Genomic DNA, 19,625 nt, shown 5'->3' on the forward strand with positions numbered 1-19,625 from the left:
ATAATCTTTCTAGAAAAAACTTTCTGTTACTTTTCTTTGACCAGAGCATATTTATGTGGCTACGCATAATATGCAAAGAAAATGTTGTCCTTTGTTTCAAGTGTAAGTGTCCTATTAAAAAATCGGATTTCTATTATTAAGGAGGAGGAATGCAGGGAACAATAGCTGCATTGGACCCATAACAATAGCTGGTATGGACCCTAAAGAGAATATTCCTGAGATTGATTTAAATGAAACTTTGGAGAAAAGTAAAACCAAAGGTCTCTAATTTTAGAAAATTGTTAGTATATTTACATAATGTAAGTTAATGTTTCATAAATTCACCGTAGGTAACATAATCGTTCTAAAATGTGCTGAATTTATATAATTTGTGGGTGCTGTTACTGGAAACAAGTTTTTTTTAAATTTTTTAAATGTTTATTTGTTTTTGAGAGAGAGAGAGACAGAGCATGAGCAGAGGAGGGGCAGACAGGGAGACACAGAATCTGAAGCAGGCTTCAGGTCCTGAGCTGTCAGCATGGAGCCCAATGTGGGGCTTGAACTCACAGACTGTGAGATCATGACCTGAGCTGAAGTTGGACGCCTAGCCGACTGAGCCACCCAGGCACCCCAGAAACAAGTTTTTTTTAAGTATATTTTACAGCGAGTTTGCAACTGTAGCTGTTTCTGTTTCTTAGATAAACATTTCAGTTTTCTAAATGTTTTCATTAGACACTTAATACTTAGGAAACTTTATGCTTAAAATGTTTATTTTTATTCGTCTCCCTTTTTTGCTTTCCCTCTTATGTGTCTGACATAGCAAGCCTGAGGACTTCTTCTTTCATCCGGGAGGAGAAGCCTGCTCTTGGCATGAGTGCTAGCCTGTGCAGCATGATGTCTGTCTGCCTTTGTGTAATTCAACCGTGAAAGTACTTTGAGTCTTACTTAGTTGTCTGTGCTTCAGGATGCTTTCCCTGAAATCTCACTACTGAGTCTGTAATGTTTTTAGTTGTGTAAATCCTGTTTAAGTTTCTCTCTTAGCGTAAGATTTTATCTGGTTAGCACATGTCCTTGTTTGCTTGGTTTGTCATAACAAAATACTCTAGACTGGGTGGCTTAAACAACAGAAATGTATTTTCTCAGAGTTCTGGAGGAACTCAGAATTAGTCATATGGTGGAGAAGTGGAAATATTAGGAGAAAAGCATGAATGCTTTGACATACCCTGTACCCTAGATCAGGGCAACAACATGGTCGGTTTCTAGCAAAGTCTCTCTTTCCGGGTTGTAGACAGCAGCCATCTCCTTGCTGTGTCCTCACGTAGCAAAGAGAGAGAGACACAGAGGCACACACACATACACAGAGAGCATGCACAAACACGCTGGTGTCTCTTCTTACATGGGCACTAATTCTATTGTGAGGTCCCTGCTCTCATGACCTCAGTTTAACCCTAATTATTTATCAAGGCCCTGTCTCCAAATACCATCACATTGTGGGTTAGGGCTTCATATGAATTTTGATGAGACACAAACATTCAATCTATAGGAATACAGAAAGATAATTTTAGGAATGTTATTATGACAGAGAAATGTAGCTGAAAAACTGGTACATTGAGAATCATAAAGGGGAGAATGTAAAGGGGATTAATCTTTGTAATCATGTTGACTGATTACGTGCCTATTGTAGCTGACAGGTAGGGGAGTATGCCACAATAATTACCCAACCTCAAGAGCTTAACCCAACAGAGGTCTATGTCTCCTGCTACATGTCAGTGATAGGTCAGCAGAGGGTTTCTGCTTATTGCAGTCACTTGGGGACCCCGGCTGATGGAGCAGCCATCAGAGACCTTACTAGTTTGTGTGCCACTTGGGGTCTCAAACTGGAAGTTCCATGCTCCAGGTTAGAAGTGATTCATTTTACTTCTGCTAAAAATCCACTTGTCAGAATTAGTCATAATGCCGTGAAGTGGAAATACTAGGAGAATAGCATGAATTTTTAACATACCCTTTATCCTTTAATTCAGTCAACTCTCTATAGTCTTTCTGTCTTTCTGAAGAATATTGCTGGTATAATTTACAAATAGGATCTTAAATCCCCCCCCAAAGAATAAACTATATTACCACGATAGTGTTGTTTGCTATTTTTGTTCTCATTTTCAATAGTATCTTTATTCTCATTTTTAGGAGGCTATTAACATCACATTGGATCACAAATGCAAAATTTTCCAGACTTTAAATGGAGCTGTAGGTATGCTTCCTAAATACAGAATTGTTCATGAATACAAACGAACACCTGTGTTTTCAACTGTCCTGTATTATATCCATTTTGGGGCTGCGGTTAAGGTTTGCTGTGTAGATATTACAACTTTTAAAAACCAATGGACTTGAGCTTAGTTTGACATCGTGAAATACATTTACTGAAAATCATTTCTTAAGACTAGTGTAAAAAAGATAAGCTTCTAGCTTTAGGTAATTTAGAATTTAGTGTCTCACCATCTGGAGATATATTTTTAATTTAATGATACCTTATTACACAGTTTTCCGTGTACGTTCTCTGTGTTGTGAATTAATGAGGAATATTAGAGTATTGGAGTACTTTACCTAGCTTAAATGGTAATTGGTAACCAGGCACACATACTGTGGTGTGTGTGTGTGTGTGTGTGTGTGTGTGTGTGTGTGTGTTTGTGTGGGTATGTCTGTGTGTGTTTTCCTAGATAGACATACTTCTTGGTAAAAATACATTAATCCATTAAATTAACCAATATACTGAAAATAAAAATGCACTAATTCACTAATGCATTAATACTTTAAAGATTAAAAATACATTGTAATTCAGTACAACTCTTCAAGGCAGTTCATGCACTAAAAAGTTTCTCAGAATGGAAAGCATTTAGTTTGAAGTGCTTAGGAAATGTGAGGAAAGGAACTGGAAACAGCAACAAAAAACAGCTGTTCCTGCTCCCATCTGACTTGTGTATTCCTGGTATTTGCATTAGGCCTGATTTTCAAGAACTGGAAATACTATCAATGATGGCCAACTGCAGAAATCTTGCTTATGTCTGGCAGTGTTCTATTTGCCATATTTGTATTGTTATCATCTTCATAATAACTTTGAGAGGCAGGCAAAGATCCCATTTTTACAGTTGAGTAAATTGAGATAATAATTTAGCTCATCTGGGATCACATTACTATCAAGAGCCCTTGGAGGTAGGACGGCAAAGAAGCTTTTCTCCAGCCAGACACCCCGGTCAGTGTCTTAGCGCCTCAGTTTGCGGGTGCCAGGTTGGAGTGATTGAGGTGCTCTGCGGACCTAAAGTAGGCAAAATTTCTAAAAGTGTTGTAGCACATGGAATAGCATTCATGAGAAATTTTATAACAACAAGAACATGTAGATAGATGTAGACATGTATATGTGCATATGAATACACATACATTTTAAATGACTAAAATCTGTTTTTTTTCCCTTTTTAACCCAGATGAAGTTGTTTTAAAATTTGAAAATGGCAAAGCCAGAGCTAAGAATGTATTTTATGAAACATTACCAGTGGCACTTAATGGAAATGGACCCACCAAGGTGAGTCACAGTGACTTTTCCCTGTTTCCTTACTACAGAGCAGTATGTAGGGTGTCATCTTCTTCTCCCCCCTCCTTTACCTTCTCCTCCTTCTACTTCTCTTTTTTAGTATCTTTAAGAGTCTCTATTTTTAGTGCTAGCAATCTACTGGCTTCATCTTTACACTGTGTATTACGTGGTTTCCTTCAGATTAATCAAATGATGATTTTTCTTGAGCAAAGTGATACTTTTTCATTCTATTTTTGACACATTACTGTTTAAGAATAACAGCGAACTTGAGAATGAGCCATATTTTCCTCATACAGGATATCCTATCTGAATAGGAGATGCTGAGGTCCTTAACTCACCATTTTCTGAGTTAACAACTCTGTTAAAGATTGAGGTGTCGCTGTGTGGCTGGAAACTTCTTCTTGCACTCATTTTAATACCGAGGTTGATGGGTTATAGTTGAGAAAGACATATTGCGACTAATGAAATTTTAGATGCTTTTCAGATAGACATCATTGAGCTTGCTGAGAATGTTATTGACTGCAAAATGTTTAGATAAGTTTGAGATACAGATGTGTGCTTGAAACAGTGTTCTGAGAAACCGAGATGCCTAGTTTGTAAGTACCTAGAAAAGAGATGAACAGATGTGCACTGTGGGAAGAGGGGATGGGGAGATGTCCTCTGCTGTTTCAGAGGATTGAGTAGTGTGAATTCCAGTAAAAGCTATATGCCTGGGAAGCAGGGCAAGGGAAAGCTCACACCGGCAGCTTGTTCACCCTCAAAATGGAAGAAGAAGATTCCTCTTCCCCTCTAGTTAATCTTTACAACTTTGCGTATTGTCCCATTCCAGCCCTCCTGCAGTCTGGCTGGGGGCACTCCTTTCTTGTATCACTTTCCCAGATCTATCCTCTCCTACTCATTGGCAATGTAAAGACCCTCAAGTCTTTCCCATCTTAAAACAAAGCCAAGGCAGCACAAACTAAACCATCCTCCTCAATCCTTTTGCCTTCGAGCCTGCCTGCCTTTTTCCTCCCCTTCACAGCCACACACTTTAAAGTAGAGACAACTTACTGCCACCTCTGTTCCTCTTCCCACCACACCAAGAGATGCTCCTGCCAAGGTCTGTTGTGACGTCCTCTTTAGCCCTCATTTTACTTGACTCAGAGATAACATTTGACCATGTTGATCCCGTTTGGTCCTACTTGAAATAAACACTCTTTCCCTTTGCACCATTCTCTGCTGGTTTGTCTACTGATTTTCTGGCCTCTTAAATCTCTCTCTTTTTCTTTTTTTTAAATACACGTTAAAAAAAAAAAACTAAGACATCGTATGGGTGGGGTAGCTCAAGGGTGGTGGGAGTGATCTTTTTCCTTTCTTGTTTTAATTAAGTGTTCCATAGGTATCTCTCTGAGACACCTTTCGTTTCTACACAAATTCTTGGTTAATTTGCTTCCTTCCTATGTCAGCCAATCCTCTTGTGATGCTGATGATTTTCAAATCCTTGCTCTAGCTCCTGTATCTTTCTCAGGCTCCAGGTCTGAATACCCAGTTGGTAGCTTTGTGTATCATATGAAGACCTGAACTCAAGACCTTCAGCTCTGCCTCCTCTTTTGTCCAGCTGGTTCATGGGAACGTGGGTCTTGTTTTGGCTCTAGGTGCTTCCCACTCCCAACCCAAGAGCTGTTTTTTTCCGATTCCTGTATGTGGTGGTTTGTCTAATTTTCTCAGTGCCAGTGACAGCTTCCTTAGTTCAGGCCACCTGCACCCTGCCACCCCTAGCAAACCACCCACCAGAAGCCTGGAACCTAGGGCATTGTGCTGAAGCAGAAAGTCAGTCACATCAGTCACCTGTATAACGCCCTCTGTAGACTTAGGTGTAAAGAGCCAAATTTTCACCTTGCCTTGTAAAACTCCTTTTAAAATTTCACTCCTGGTTTAGTGATCACCAGTCCATTCTTCCATCTACTTCCCCGCTCCTGACACTACAGATATCTACACGAACGTTTCTCATACTCATTCTCTCCCTCTTTCTCTCCCCCCACTCCTACGTACTGAATTCCTTTGAACTTTGAACCCTGGAATCCTTTGCCCCTAATCCCACTTGCTCTACCCACCTACTAAATCTTCTTCATCTTGTAGACATCAGCTTAGTCTTTACTTCTCAGATCTCCTGCATGCTTTCTATAGTATTTGGAACTTTGTCTATCACAATACCTAATACCACATGCTAGACAGGTATGGATTTACTTTTTTTTTTTTTTTTTTTTTTGGTGTCTCTTACTTACTGGGCCTTTAGCCTAGGAATTATAGAAACCATACCTATCCTGTTTACTTTTTGTTTCCGCAGGCTCCAGCACGTATCTAGCATATATTAACCTTTCAGTAAATGTCGGAATTTGTAAACAATCTAATGACCTAGCTTATTCTTGGGAGTGGTAAGGCAGATTATTTTTTGGCAGGGCAAAAAAAGTCATAAAACTGACATGGATCCCTGTAACTTTTCCTTAAGCAGATAAATGGACATCTTTTGTCTATGAAGCGTCCTTTGCAATACATGTGTGTGTGTGCGTACGTGTTTGTACGTGTGCATGCACACAGTGTCTATTTTAGCCCTCTGTCTGATATCCTTGGTGCCATTTAGACAAGGGCTAGTTCAACCAGACATCTCCTATAACCACATAGGGTGCTGTTTCTTCTTGGTAATTTTATAAATCAAATGTAAATGTCTTTAAAGAGGGGGCATGGCCCTGAGCGTTAAGCTTTTGTGGGCAAGCCCTGATGTTCAGTGGTTGTGACGTCATCACCAGTTTCTCCTGAATTCTCGGGATGATACTGCCTGAAGTTTTACAGAGTGATTAATTTAGGACCTCTCATGAGAAAAGGAGCCCTAATCCTTAGTCCGTTTAGAAAGACCTGTTTTAGGTCTTCTAAGAAACATTCTCAGTTTGGGCTGTCACAGTTTCTGGAATTTCAAGCAGTGTGATGATCCTATTATATTTTCTCTGACATGATCCTATCTGGTCTACCTTCCTGTGATTCTATTTGACAACAAAGAATGAAGCAAGTTTTTTATTATAAAAATTAAACTTGTGATAACATAAACATTTGAGAAAAGATTATGTAAATAAGCATTTACTTAGCGCTAATATCTAATTTAATAATATTATGTTAAAGTTAAAGGCACATGAATGTATTACATTTTCCCCTGTGTCCAGGCTAATGGGAAAGAAAGCAGATTATTCTCTAGATAGAAACTTTGTTTTTAAACCATCGTTAAAGGCAAAAGGATATTTTCTATGAATTTTTATAAGTTTATTTTACTTACTATTTTATTTAGTTAAGGGGTGATTATAATGCCAGTGGCTTTGAACCATAACAATGACCTAACTGATAATATTTAAGCCATTTTTTTCATTTAAAAATATATGCATAATCTAGAAATGATAAATTATTTTTAATGTGTTTACAGACCAAAGTTATTAAAGTTAATTTCTCTAAATCTCATGCTGTTAGTAAGAGTAATTTTTAAATTATAAGTAGTTTAGGGGCGCCTGGGTGGCTCAGTCGGTTAAGCATCTGACTTCAGCTCAGGTCGTGATCTCATGGTTCGTGAGTTCGAGCCCCATGTTGGGCTCTGTGCTGACAGCTCAGAGCCTGGAGCCTGCTTCAGATTCTGTGTCTCCCTCTCTCTTTGCCCCTCCCCAGCTTGGACTCTTCTCTCTTTCTCTCTCAAAAATAAATAAACACTAAAAAAAAATTATAAGTAGTTTAAAAAATCAATTATAATCTCACTAGCCCTTGCTACTGTTTTATTCATGATTGCTTTCAGGTTTTTTTGTCTTTTTAGTCTATATCTGTGAGCATTTGTACTTTTCATTTATTTTCATAATGGTATGTAAATAATTTTGTGTTTCTTAAGTAACATTTTATTTACAATATATTTCTGTATTCTACATAATTATTTTCTCACTTGGCTAGATACACACAATCTAATATTAATAAATTTTTAGACACAAACTATGATTTCTGGCTTGAAGCTTTACTTTTTATTCTAGAAGCTCATTTATTGTTCGTAACACATTAAAAGATGCTTACTTTAAAACCTAACCTTTTCTTTTACATATCAGATAATATACCTGTTAAGGTAATCATGACATTGGTGGTAGTTTTATACAAGCTAAAATTGAACAGAAGATCAGATCACTTAATTTGCACGTGAAAACAAACATTTCTGAAACTAATTTGATTTACAATAAAAATAGGGATGTTAATTCTGTACATAAAAACACAAATTAAATGCTTGGGTCACTATGACCTTGAATAATTGGATCATTTGGGAAAATGAAAGAAAGAAAGAAAAGATTTGGTTGGAAAAGTTTCTCTGCCAATGAAATGACATCATCTCTGGAAACATTTTGATATTGTGAAAGAAGGATCAGGAAAGTACTACCACCTAGTAGCTGGGGACTGCCTGGAACAGCCTAACTACATAAACAGTTTTCTGCACTTTCCAAAGCTGCCAGCATAAATGTCTGCAGATTTTAATGAAGAAAACAGATGTCAATGGAAGGTGGGGGTAGGTGATGGATAACTTCTGCCTGTGTAGTGAGCGATCCAAAAGAGAAAGGTTTCCAGTCAAAAGTAACGTTTTTAAAATATCTTAATTATCTATGAAAATTAAATTGAGGTAAGGAGTAGAATGTGGAAAGGTTACAAAATAAAGTTTTAATTCTGAAAACTAAAAGTAATACCTTTTATGCTCTAACCTTTGAAAAGATATTGATCATTTTCATATTCACATAAGGGTTCTAATAGACTGATCAATAATTCATGAAATAAATATTTAATTTTTATGAGATTTCTGAGATGAGGAAAGTGCCAGTCTTTACACAGAGATGGGGCTTTTAGATATGGCCAACTATGGGGGATTTTTTTTCTCCCTTTAAAGAAAAACTCTTTTCCAGGACATTTTAAAAAAGTTATATTTTCCTCTAGCGTTAAATTTCTTAAAATTTCTTTTAGAAATAATATTTAGGACAGGATCCATTTTCACATGAATCTGTTTTCTTCCTTCAAAACCATATTATTGTATGGAATATGAATGTTTAATGTTTGCATTTGTAATTTGACAACAGTAATTTTTTTTTTGCGCTAGAGGCACCTTAAAAATGACCACATTGACTCTTGAAATGTCATTAATGAATTTCATAAGTACATGTTTCCTGCCTTGTAATTTGTTTCCTGAATTATCATGTAGTTCAAAAGAGATGTGAATGAATTACTTCCGATGTGTTATGACTGTAATCTACAAATTGAATGTAACTATATCTACAATATCTGCATAGTACAAAGATTTTTCCCATTGCAATTAATACTGTATCATTTCAACAACATTTGTTTTAGTACAATAGAGATATTTAGATGGCATCCCATATATTTGAGAGGAATCTGGTAAAATGGTACTAATTACCTCATCTATTCTGCACCATAAGATCTTTCAGGGACTTAGGAAGCTAGAAAAATCCAGTAGGCACTTCTGTACATTTTTGGCCATCATACTTAATGTATTGACACATTTCCCTTTTGGGTTCATCTTACCTATAAGTAAATCCACACAAGTTTCCTGAAAATGTTTACATTCTGGGGATACTCAAGATTTGTTTGAGGGCTCAGAGCATATTTTAGTGTATTTATGTCTCTCCTCCATCTACCTTCCCTCACTTTCTTCTTCAGCCAAAACACACAAAGGGACTTAGATTTTACAGGTGAAATGATCTCCAATGATGCCTAAGGGCAGAGGGAGAAAAGTTAAAAAGGAGATGCCCTGAGTGACCTAAAAGGGGTAGCAGAGGGCGGGGGCGGGGGGTGGGGGGAGAAAAGCAGTAGTGTACTTCAGTTTACTGTTAATAATTGTGGGTGGCAGTAATTAGGGCCTTGTTGTAGATCTGTTTTAAACTGCAGACTTTCTTTTCCTGAAGTCAGTGCCCCCCGAACCACTGCCCAGAAGCCTAGTTTATGGTAGGTAGCATGGTTTCCTGGAAGAGGTTAGTGCTTTTTGGTGATAAAGTATATATATATAAAACTTGTTTTGAGTGGCGATCGTCCGGCACTGCCCCATTCACCATAGGTGTCTGCCCTGGGCCTTTAAACATATATTATCTTTTTTTTTTTTTTAATGTTTTATTTATTTTTGAGACAGAGAGAGACAGAGCATGAACGGGGGAGGGGCAGAGAGAGAGGGAGACACAGAATCGGAAACAGGCTCCAGGCTCCGAGCCATCAGCCCAGAGCCCGACGCGGGGCTCAAACTCACGAACGTGAGATCGTGACCTGAGCTGAAGTCGGACACTTAACTGACTGAGCCACCCAGGCACCCCTAAACATATATGTCTTATTACTAAATTACTATTCATGTAACTGTTCTCATTAGTGTTGTTTTTGGTAAGTCTCATTAGCTCAATTAAATCTCTGTGTTTCATTATTTACATATTTCTTTAATTGTGTCTCATCTGGTATTGTTTCTTACATAATGAAATACAATGACCTTTATGATTTATAATGCAGTTTTTGGCATTTCTAGACAAAGTTTGCCCTGGTTTTATGACTCATTGTCTGGAACGAATTTAGTTCAGTATAAACCTCTAGGTCTTACATATTAGTAGAACTATTAAAGAATATACCTAATGCAGAAAACCTGCTTTGAAGTTAGATGTTTATAGAATGAAAGCACATTGATGGGAGAGGCTTACTTTCTTTAATACAGTTTTCCTTCATTTACTAGATTCTCCTGAATTATTTTGGAAACTATGTACCTAATGCATGGACACAGGACAATGGCTGCACTCTTTGTGACTTGGATACAATTGACTTGTCTACAGTAGATGTGAGTGGAAATGTGTGAAATGTCAGGAAGTGCAGTGATTTGTTGAAAGAACATTAGCTTATAGTTTTGATATATGGTAGATAATGCATTTATAAGGCTAAAACAGGATGACACAGAAAATTGCTAGAGTTTTGTATTTCTGAACTGTTTTTGAGAGTAAAACTGGCTAGTAATTGATCCCAATAAAAGGAGCTTGGTTGTTAATATTTAATATTAATCTTATTATGATTGGCTGCCCTTGTTTTTAGTCTGCCAACTTAGTCAAAGCATCGAGGAAAAAATGCTTCAGCATTTGTATTGACTAATATTATCTGTGCTTGATTTTTAAATTTGATGAGTTAAAAAATAATATATGATTATATAACTAAGAATTGTTTTAAGTATTTTGCATAAAATACTCCAACTAAACTTCACAAAATCTCTTAAGTAGGTAGTGCTGTTGACACAGTTTTACAAATGAAAAACTGAGGGACACACAGATTAAGTAACTTGCTTAAGGGCACACAGTTTTTTTAGGCGTTGAAGGTGGGATTTGAATTTAGGCAGCCCGGCCCTAGACCCTGTATTTTTGACCACTGCAATTTTGCCTAGATGTCATATACACATTATATGCCAGACACAGTGCTACTTATAGGCATATTTCATAGAGAATTATAACTAGTTTGAGGGTAAAGGAGCAATTAGAAATAATATTTATCTGTAGAACATTTGCATGCATTCTTCTGTCATCCACCAGAGCAGTTTCAGTGTATTCTATAGTAACGTATTTCTTCCAAAAAATTGCTCTTGTAACTTAGAAAACTGTTATTACATATATGAGCAGTTGGATTCTAGGGATGATTTTGTCATTAAGGCTGATTCTTTCCTTCATTCATCATAGGTTTATGGAGTCTCTACAGCATGCCAGATAAGTAGAACCAATATAAGCAAAAATAAAATTCCCAGTAATGTAGTTCTGGCAACTCCTGGATCCATGCAAATATAAAATACTCTCACTGTATAGAACCAAAGCTCCTGAATTTAAATACTTTCTATGCTTATCACTGTCTGAAAGGAGGACAAAGAGTAACTTGTGCATATGTAGGAGCTTCTGAATAGAGTCTTACTTTCCTTGAAAATAAGACTTTTTGGCCGGTCTCTCAAATAACAAACTGAATGTTTCCTATCCGGAAAGAATGCCAGAATATTTTTGAATGAAGCTGCATCATGATGTTTAAAAATTCAACCTGATCTTTTCTGCAGAAAGTAGTGTTGTCCTTTGGAGGGAGGGTTAATGCTTTTTATCTGTTCGGTCTCCTTTTACATAAACTTTCTGGTGCAAAGATAGAAAAATATTTACTTTAAAATTTTTTATCTTATCAGTATTAGTTTTTGCATATAGGAGTAAATCACTTGTTTCTTAAACTCTTTTGTCTGACAGACTGATAAAATATGTTAGAAAGGAAAGCTATTATATTTTGCTAGACAGATTTTTTATATGTTTTACATATTAGTTACTATGCAATAAGGATATAAAAATTAAAATTATATGGGTAGTTAAGATCTCAGGCCTACCATATTCTTGGATGTGGGCCATAGGTAAGTTTCTTTCTATATAAAGAAAGGGAGGGTTAAATGAAACTTTATACATATATAAATGATATTTATATTTATAAATTGTATATACATATGCAGTGCTAAGCCTTCAATCAGTGTTAACTGTTGTATTATCATTAGTATATAAAGCCAACTTGGATAATGAAATTGTAGCATGTTGAAACCCAGGTCTTTACCTGTTAATTATGTGTTCTGAGTTGCTCAACTTCTCTAAATCCCATTTTCCTCATGTGTAAATTTGGAATAATAAATAACTTCTAAGGTTATTATGAAATGTAGATGAAATGTATTATATCATTTGATAAGGGACAGTTGTGATCTACTTTTCACTTATTTCCTCTATTAAATTGAGAACCCCCAGAGGGTAGATATTTTGTCTTTAGTTGTTTGGATTTTTTTATTCAATAATAAATATTTGGGTGAGTGAATGAATTTATAAAGAAGTAGAACAGTGTATAAGGTATACTTCAGTGCAAACAAATATTAACTTATACTCCAGATAACAGAAATATATGAGGCATCATGTGTGAAAAGATGGGAAATGAGGTACCTCATTCAGCACTTAACATATATGATATTTCTAAAAAACTTTAATCCTTAAATTCAGGTTTTAAGACATGTTTATTTTTAATTTTCTTAATTTTTTCAAATGTTTATTAATATATTGAGAGAGAGAGAGAGAGACAGAGCACAAGCAGGGGAGGGGCAGAGAGAGAGGGAGACAGAATCCAAAGCAAGCTCCAGGCTCCAAGCGTGCAGCAGAGAGCCTGATGTGGGGATTGAACTCACAAGCTGTGAGATCACGACCTGAGCAGAAGTCGGACGCCCAACTGACTGAGCCATCCAGCTGCCTCAAGACATGTTTAAAAAAGGCATTATAAAGAAATCTTTCATATAGTTTTGGTAATAACACTATTACATGGTCATTTACTTATGTTTCTGTCTTCCCCAACCATTTGTAAATTTTTCAAGACAGGAACTTTCAGTCTTTGTCCTAAATGTTGCTTATCACAAGGACTGACAAATATAAAGAGTATTTCAAAAGTTTTCATGCAATGAATGAAAGATAAACTATCCTATAATACATACCCAAACAGGTTTTTGAAAATCTATAAAAATAGAACAAGGTAAACTATAGTTTTCTCGTGTATAATAATGAAGCAAAATAAAGTACTGTCCATAAAATGAGATTAAAGGAAATATTCAAGGATAGAAATAAAGGCTCAAGAACTCCATGGTTGCTTTATTTGAGCTACAAATTAAATGCGGGACTTCCAAGCCATGGAAACCAAAAGAGAAACACAATTAGCATTATGGCTTCTTAGATGAAGATGTCAAAATAGATCCAGAACTGAAGGACATTTCTTTAAAGACTATCATAAAGGAAGCACTGAATAATAGAGTAAGCAATATCCTTTATTACATCTATGTAGTAAATAGGATAGTGAGTTTCCTCTTCAAACCTAAGTCATAATGCCCATACGTGATTGAGTAAAATCACTTTGATGGAGGCCGTAAGATTGTATTTTACATGTTAGCGAATTGCCATGAGTCAATTCAGATTTAGCAGATTATATTGAAATGATATTGCCAGTATATTTTATGTTGTATTGATTAAGAATTAAAATTAATATTGATTAAGATTAAGAATTAAGAATAAATAAAATTAAGAATAAATCCAAAATAATAATAATTTGTTTTCATGTTTGCCGTAAAACAAAGGTCCATCCAAATGTAACAATAGGCGTTTTTATTGAACAACCAACCCCTTTCCTACCTCGATTTCTGGACATATTGTTGACACTGGATTACCCAAAAGAAGCACTTAAACTCTTTATTCATAATAAAGTAAGTATTTGAGCAATGAATATTTTATGTGAAAATTATTTTTTATCTTCTTTGGAAATACGTGTTATTATTTACTTATATAAATTTAGTGGAGAATTTTTGGAGTAATTACTGTCCTGCTTATGTCGAACCTAAGGATTTTAGAATCTGGAAACTATCATAATATTGGAATGAGCCACGTGAAACTCAGTTTTGTAGACCAAAAATGGTTGAATATCGGCTCATTTCATATGGCTCAACTTAATATATATGTGAAGAAATGTCAAAGGTCCTTGTATTCCTTGCCTTTGGATTTTATGGAATTTTCTTTTATGGAACTGGTCATTAAATTGTTTGCAGCTTAAGCTAATACCATAGCATCAGAACTTGAAATCGCTTCCAGATATAGTATTGTTTTGATTAATCACACAATGGCATGCTCTCCCCCAAAGGATTTTGATACTGTCATTTCCTCCAAAAATATACAGAACCTCCCCAACCCTCCCACATGTAATCTAAACTTAAAGACCCTTTTCTCAGAATTTTCCCATATATTTGTCTCTTTCCTGTTAAAACAATTGACACTTAACATATTCTAGAAAAATGCAATAGGTGTGAAGTGTACTGTTTTCTCCCTTTTGTCCTAATGCTTTTGGTTTAATATTGTTCTTTCTTCCTACCGTTCATGTCAGTTTATCATTTGCCTTTTCCAGGGAATATTTTAAATTCATAGAAAAAGTTTCATAGCTAAAAAAAGTTTAGAAGGGTGAATCGTTGAGCATTTGCTCTGTAAAATGCATTGTAATGTATTTATATACATTAAAGTGTTTTGTTTTTATGTATTGTGTCTTTTATTTAGGTCTTCTTCCTTTTGTAGGACCTTCTTAATGGCAGAGGACTTTGCCTCCCCGCCCCCCCTTTTTTATATATAAAATGAACTCTGTGTAGCTTTTATGCTTTATAAGTAGTTTTAACAAGCTGTGGAAAGCTTTCAAAAATACTTAGACTTGATACATAAAAAGCTCTGAAATGCTCTAATGTTGGATTATCTATGTTAGATAATCTTATCTAAATTTTAGCATAGTTGAATCACACTAATTTGATGACTTATATGTTGATAATTTTCCCATTATATTTTCTTATTGATAAAATTTTGTTAAACTTTACCTTCTTTTTGTAAAAACACAATTTCATATGTGACCACTAATTTTTCTCTCTGGCTTTAAAGAGTATTAAAATATTTATTTTATAAAATATGATTGTATTTATAACTTAGATTAATACCTACTACGTTTAGTAGGCATTTTTATGGATATTTTAAAGCACATGTCTAAGATTCTCAGGCCACAAACCATTTTCCTTCAAGTTAGAGCATTTTATAGCAGCCAGGATTTAAATATTGATTCGAGGACCTGTCTAGGAGTGGACGTCAGAAGAATTTTGAAGTATCTTCTATTGAAAAAAATATTGCTGTGTATCTACTTTAGATTTTTCATGTGATATTGAAATTGAATGTGTTTAATATAGGTTATCATTTCATCTGTAATTGAGGAAATAATGTGAATTGTGGAATTGACAACTTTGAATGGGATGCCATCCATATGTATGAACACTTCAGTCATCCTATTGTCATTTTGGCACTAATTTTTGACTTTTAAAATATGTTACAGGAAGTTTATCATGAAAAGGACATCAAGGTATTTTTTGATAAAGCTAAACATGAAATCAGTACTATAAAAATAGTAGGACCAGAAGAAAATCTAAGTCAAGCCGAAGCCAGAAACATGGGAATGTATGTTTTTTTGTTTCCTGTTTTCCTAATAAATCCCTATGCCTACTCCTTTTATAGGCTGGTCAATAATCACCTGTTTCTCTGTCTCTACTACCAAACTTGATAGCAAGGACCAGACTATGACTTTCTTGTTCTTTGCTGTATTTCCAGTGGCTAGCATAATGCTTGGTATATAACAGATGGTTATAATGTATGCTTGTCAAATGAATGAATAAATGATGAATAATGAATGAATGGAAATAAATGAGAAATAGTCTCTGCCCTCAAGGAGCCCACAGTTTAGTGGACATTAACAATACAGGTGCAATTATCTTTAACAAAAGTGAATGGAAGAAGTAGTAATTCAGGATGCAAAGTACTAAGAAAAGGAAAAGGAGAAATTACTTTCAACAGGCAAAATTGGTGAAGATACTTTAAAGAAAACAGCATTGCAGTGAGCCCTTAATAAAATATTAACTATCATATTAGATGATGATGATAGTATTCAGATGATAGTAACTACTATATATGAGTAATTAATTCATATGATAGTAACTACTATATATGAGTGCTTATACTGTGTGAGGCATTGTGGTAAATACCTTGCATGTAGTATCTTATTTATTCCTTTCAATAACCTATGAATTGGTTCTTTTTATTTTTAGTCTCTAGACAAGGAAACAGAGAGGTTAAATATGTTAAGCAAGTCTGCCCAGCCAGCTAGTGGAGGAGCTAGAAATCTTCATGGGCAGGAACTGTGTCCCATTTTTCTTTAAGTCTCAGTGCCTAGCACAGGGCCTGGCACAAAGTAGTAATTCATCAGCACTAATCAAATTAAACTACCAAGAGCTAATGTACAGCATGATGATTATAGCTCATAATTCTGTATCACATAGTTGAATGCTGCTGAGAAAGTACATCTAAAATGACCTCACAACAAAAGAGAAATGGTCACTGTGTGACGGGATGTAGGTCATAGCTAAGGCTATGGTCGTAATCATTTTGCAATATACAAAAGTATCAGATCAACACATTGTCTGCCTTATGCTTATACAATGATAAGTGTCCATTATATCTCAATAAACCTAGAAAAAAATGAAACAGAACAGAAAGTTTTCAAATGAAACAATGGGAAGACAGAATTTCAAAAAGCTGAAAAGCAATCCTTGACTGTGATAGGGTCAGAAACAGGCCATGTTCTTTTTTATTTATTTTTTAATTTTTAAATTTTTAAAATTTTTTATATTTTAATTATTTAATTTTATTTAATTTTATTTTATTAAATTTATTGTCAAATTAGTTTCCATACAATACCCAGTGCTCATCCCAAAAGATGCCCTCTTCAATGCCCATCACCTACTCTCCCCACCCTCCCACCCCCCATCAACCCTCAGTTTGTTCTCAGTTTTTAAGAGTCTCTTATGCTTTGGCTCTCTCTCCCACTCTAACCTCTTTTTTTTCTTTCTTTTCCTTCCCCTCCCCCATGGGTTTCTGTTAAGTTTCTCAGGATCCACATAAGAGTGAAAACATATGGTATCTGTCTTTCTCTGTATGGCTTATTTTACTTAGCATCACACTCTCCAGTTCCATCCACGTTGCTACAAAGAGCCTATTGCATTCTTTCTCATTGCCACGTAGTACTCCATTGTGTATATAAACCACAATTTCTTTATCCATTCATCAGTTGATGGACATTTAGGCTCTTTCCATATTTTGGCTATTGTTGAGAGTGCTGCTGTAAACATTGGGGTACAAGTGCCCCTATGCATCAGCACTCCTGTATCCCTTGGGTAAATTCCTAGCAGTGCTACTGTTGGGTCATAGGGTAGGTCTATTTTTATTTTTTTTGAGGAACCTCCACACTGTTTTCCAGAGTGACTGCACCAATTTGCATTCCCACCAACTGTGCAAGAGGGTTCCCGTTTCTCCACATCCACTCCAGCATCTATAGTCTCCTGATTTGTTCATTTTGGCCACTCTGACTGGCATGAGGTGATATCTGAGTGTGGTTTTGGTTTGTATTTCCCTGATGAGGAGCGACGTTGAGCATCTTTTCATGTGCCTGTTGGCCATCTGGATGTCTTCTTTAGGGAAGTGTCTATTCATGTTTTCTGCCCATTTCTTCACTGGATTATTTGTTTTTTGAGTGTGGAGTTTGGTGAGCTCTTTATAGATTTTGGATACTAGCTCTTTGTCTGATATGTCATTTGCAAATATCCTTTCCCATTCCATTGGTTGCCTTTTAGTTTTGTTGGTTGTTTCCTTTGCTGTGCAGAAGTTTTTATCTTCATGAGGTCCCAGTAGTTCATTTTTGCTTTTAATTCCCTTGCCTTTGGGGATGTGTCAAGTAAGAAATGTATGTTTTAATCAATTTAAGTTAAACAATTTCTACTAAAGAAGCTTAAAGGAAAACAACTTTTCTTCAAAATTAGTATCCTAAACTTGGGTGTCTCGACTGTCTTGTGTGCATGTCTGTTTGTGTATGTTCATGAGCACACCTCGAATGTTAGACTCTATCTGTGTTTGTGTGTATTTATGTGTAAAAGCCAATGGATATTATATATAGAGAGAGATGGAAAGATATATTATGGGTAAGGGTCAACATATTTAATCAGACTGTTATCTGGACTTTAGATCAAGATTTTTAAAATTACTCAGACAGGTCTTCCTGGCTGGATCAGTCAGAAGAGTATGTGACCCCTGACCTCTGGGTTGTGAGTTACAGCCCCACATTGGGGGTAGAGATTAATTAAAATAAGAAATAAAAAAGTGATTCAGACAAATGAATAGTATGACTGATATAACAGTGATTTAGATGTTGACTATCTGAAGGTTTGCGTGGTAAAAATGTGTGTTTCAGACTGAAAAAGGTATTCCTCCTTTCTAGTCACCGAATGATCTAGATAATACTATAACCCTCAGAAGAAATTTTTTAGGTCCTTTGTTTAGCCCCTTTAATACTGCAGATTGCAATTTTACTAGTAAAATTCTGATAATAATAAAAACAATGATTTCTCCATAAATGTTGATTAGATATGCCAGCAGTGGGTTAAGTCCTGCTGAGAAAAAGGTGAATGAGTCATGGTGACCTCTCATCTTGTGCTGTGGAAGCTCAGAGCTCAGAGTGCTGGATAGTGCCTGATGTGGGAGTAAAGGGATAGGCAGGAAAGCAAGCCTCAGAAAGACCAAACTTCATAGTTTGTTCACTGGAGAATACCTTGGATCCAAATTCAGAACTTATTTTTATTTATTTATTTTTTTAAATATACTCTGTTGTGTCTGGCTTCTTTGGCTCAGCACAGTGTTCTCTCATTCACTCATGTCATTGTAGTTATTAGCAGTTCATTCCTTTTCATCGCTAACTAATATTCTATCATATGAATATACCACAAGTGCATTTTCCACTTGCTTGTTGCTAGACATTAGGTCATGTCCAGTTTAGAGCCATTTGAATAAGATTGTTAATGAAGATTCCTTATAAGAGGTGTATATGTGTATGTGGACCTATTTGGCTTTAGTATGTTTTGGGAAAATATGAAGGAGTAGACTAGGACATAGGGTTAGAGTAGATGTATGTTTAATTTTATAAGAAACGACTGAATAGTCCTCCAAGATAGTTGTACCATCGTATGCACCTGGCAGCAATGTAACAGACCTCTGTCTGCTCCACATTTGTCAACAGTTGATATTGCCCATCTTTTTTATTTTAGCCACTTTATTGTGTATCTTATTGCAATTGTAATTTAATTCCCTGAAGACTAATTCGTATGTCTTCATTTGTGGAGTATCTATTTACATCTTTTTGTGCATTTTCATTTATATTGGGTTGTCTTTTTTGTTATTAATTTGTAGGAGTTCATTATATAATCTGTCTAGAAGAGGGTTGTATGGGTGTGTGTCTATGTGTACAATGTTTTGTGAGTATGCGTTTCATTCTGTGGCTTGGTCTTTTAATTTCTTAGTGCTGTCTTTTGATGAGAAGAAATGTGAATTTCAATAAAATTCCATTT

General features: G+C 35.6%; 1 protein-coding gene across 2 annotated transcripts in view; it reads left to right on the forward strand.

Annotated features, from left to right (window-relative positions):
• Positions 1 to 19,625, forward strand: part of PLOD2 (procollagen-lysine,2-oxoglutarate 5-dioxygenase 2) — a 100,102-nt gene that overhangs the window by 62,047 nt on the left and 18,430 nt on the right. For both annotated transcript variants that reach the window (XM_023260484.2, XM_045037478.1), the window contains exons 6-10: positions 2,161 to 2,224; positions 3,453 to 3,550; positions 10,320 to 10,421; positions 13,740 to 13,865; positions 15,515 to 15,636. In XM_023260484.2, the coding sequence (XP_023116252.2) occupies positions 2,161 to 2,224; positions 3,453 to 3,550; positions 10,320 to 10,421; positions 13,740 to 13,865; positions 15,515 to 15,636 (512 nt within the window). The remainder of the gene's footprint in view (positions 1 to 2,160; positions 2,225 to 3,452; positions 3,551 to 10,319; positions 10,422 to 13,739; positions 13,866 to 15,514; positions 15,637 to 19,625) is intronic.

This window comes from Felis catus, chromosome C2 (genome assembly GCF_018350175.1).
Source record: "Felis catus isolate Fca126 chromosome C2, F.catus_Fca126_mat1.0, whole genome shotgun sequence".
Lineage (NCBI taxonomy): Eukaryota > Metazoa > Chordata > Mammalia > Carnivora > Felidae > Felis > Felis catus.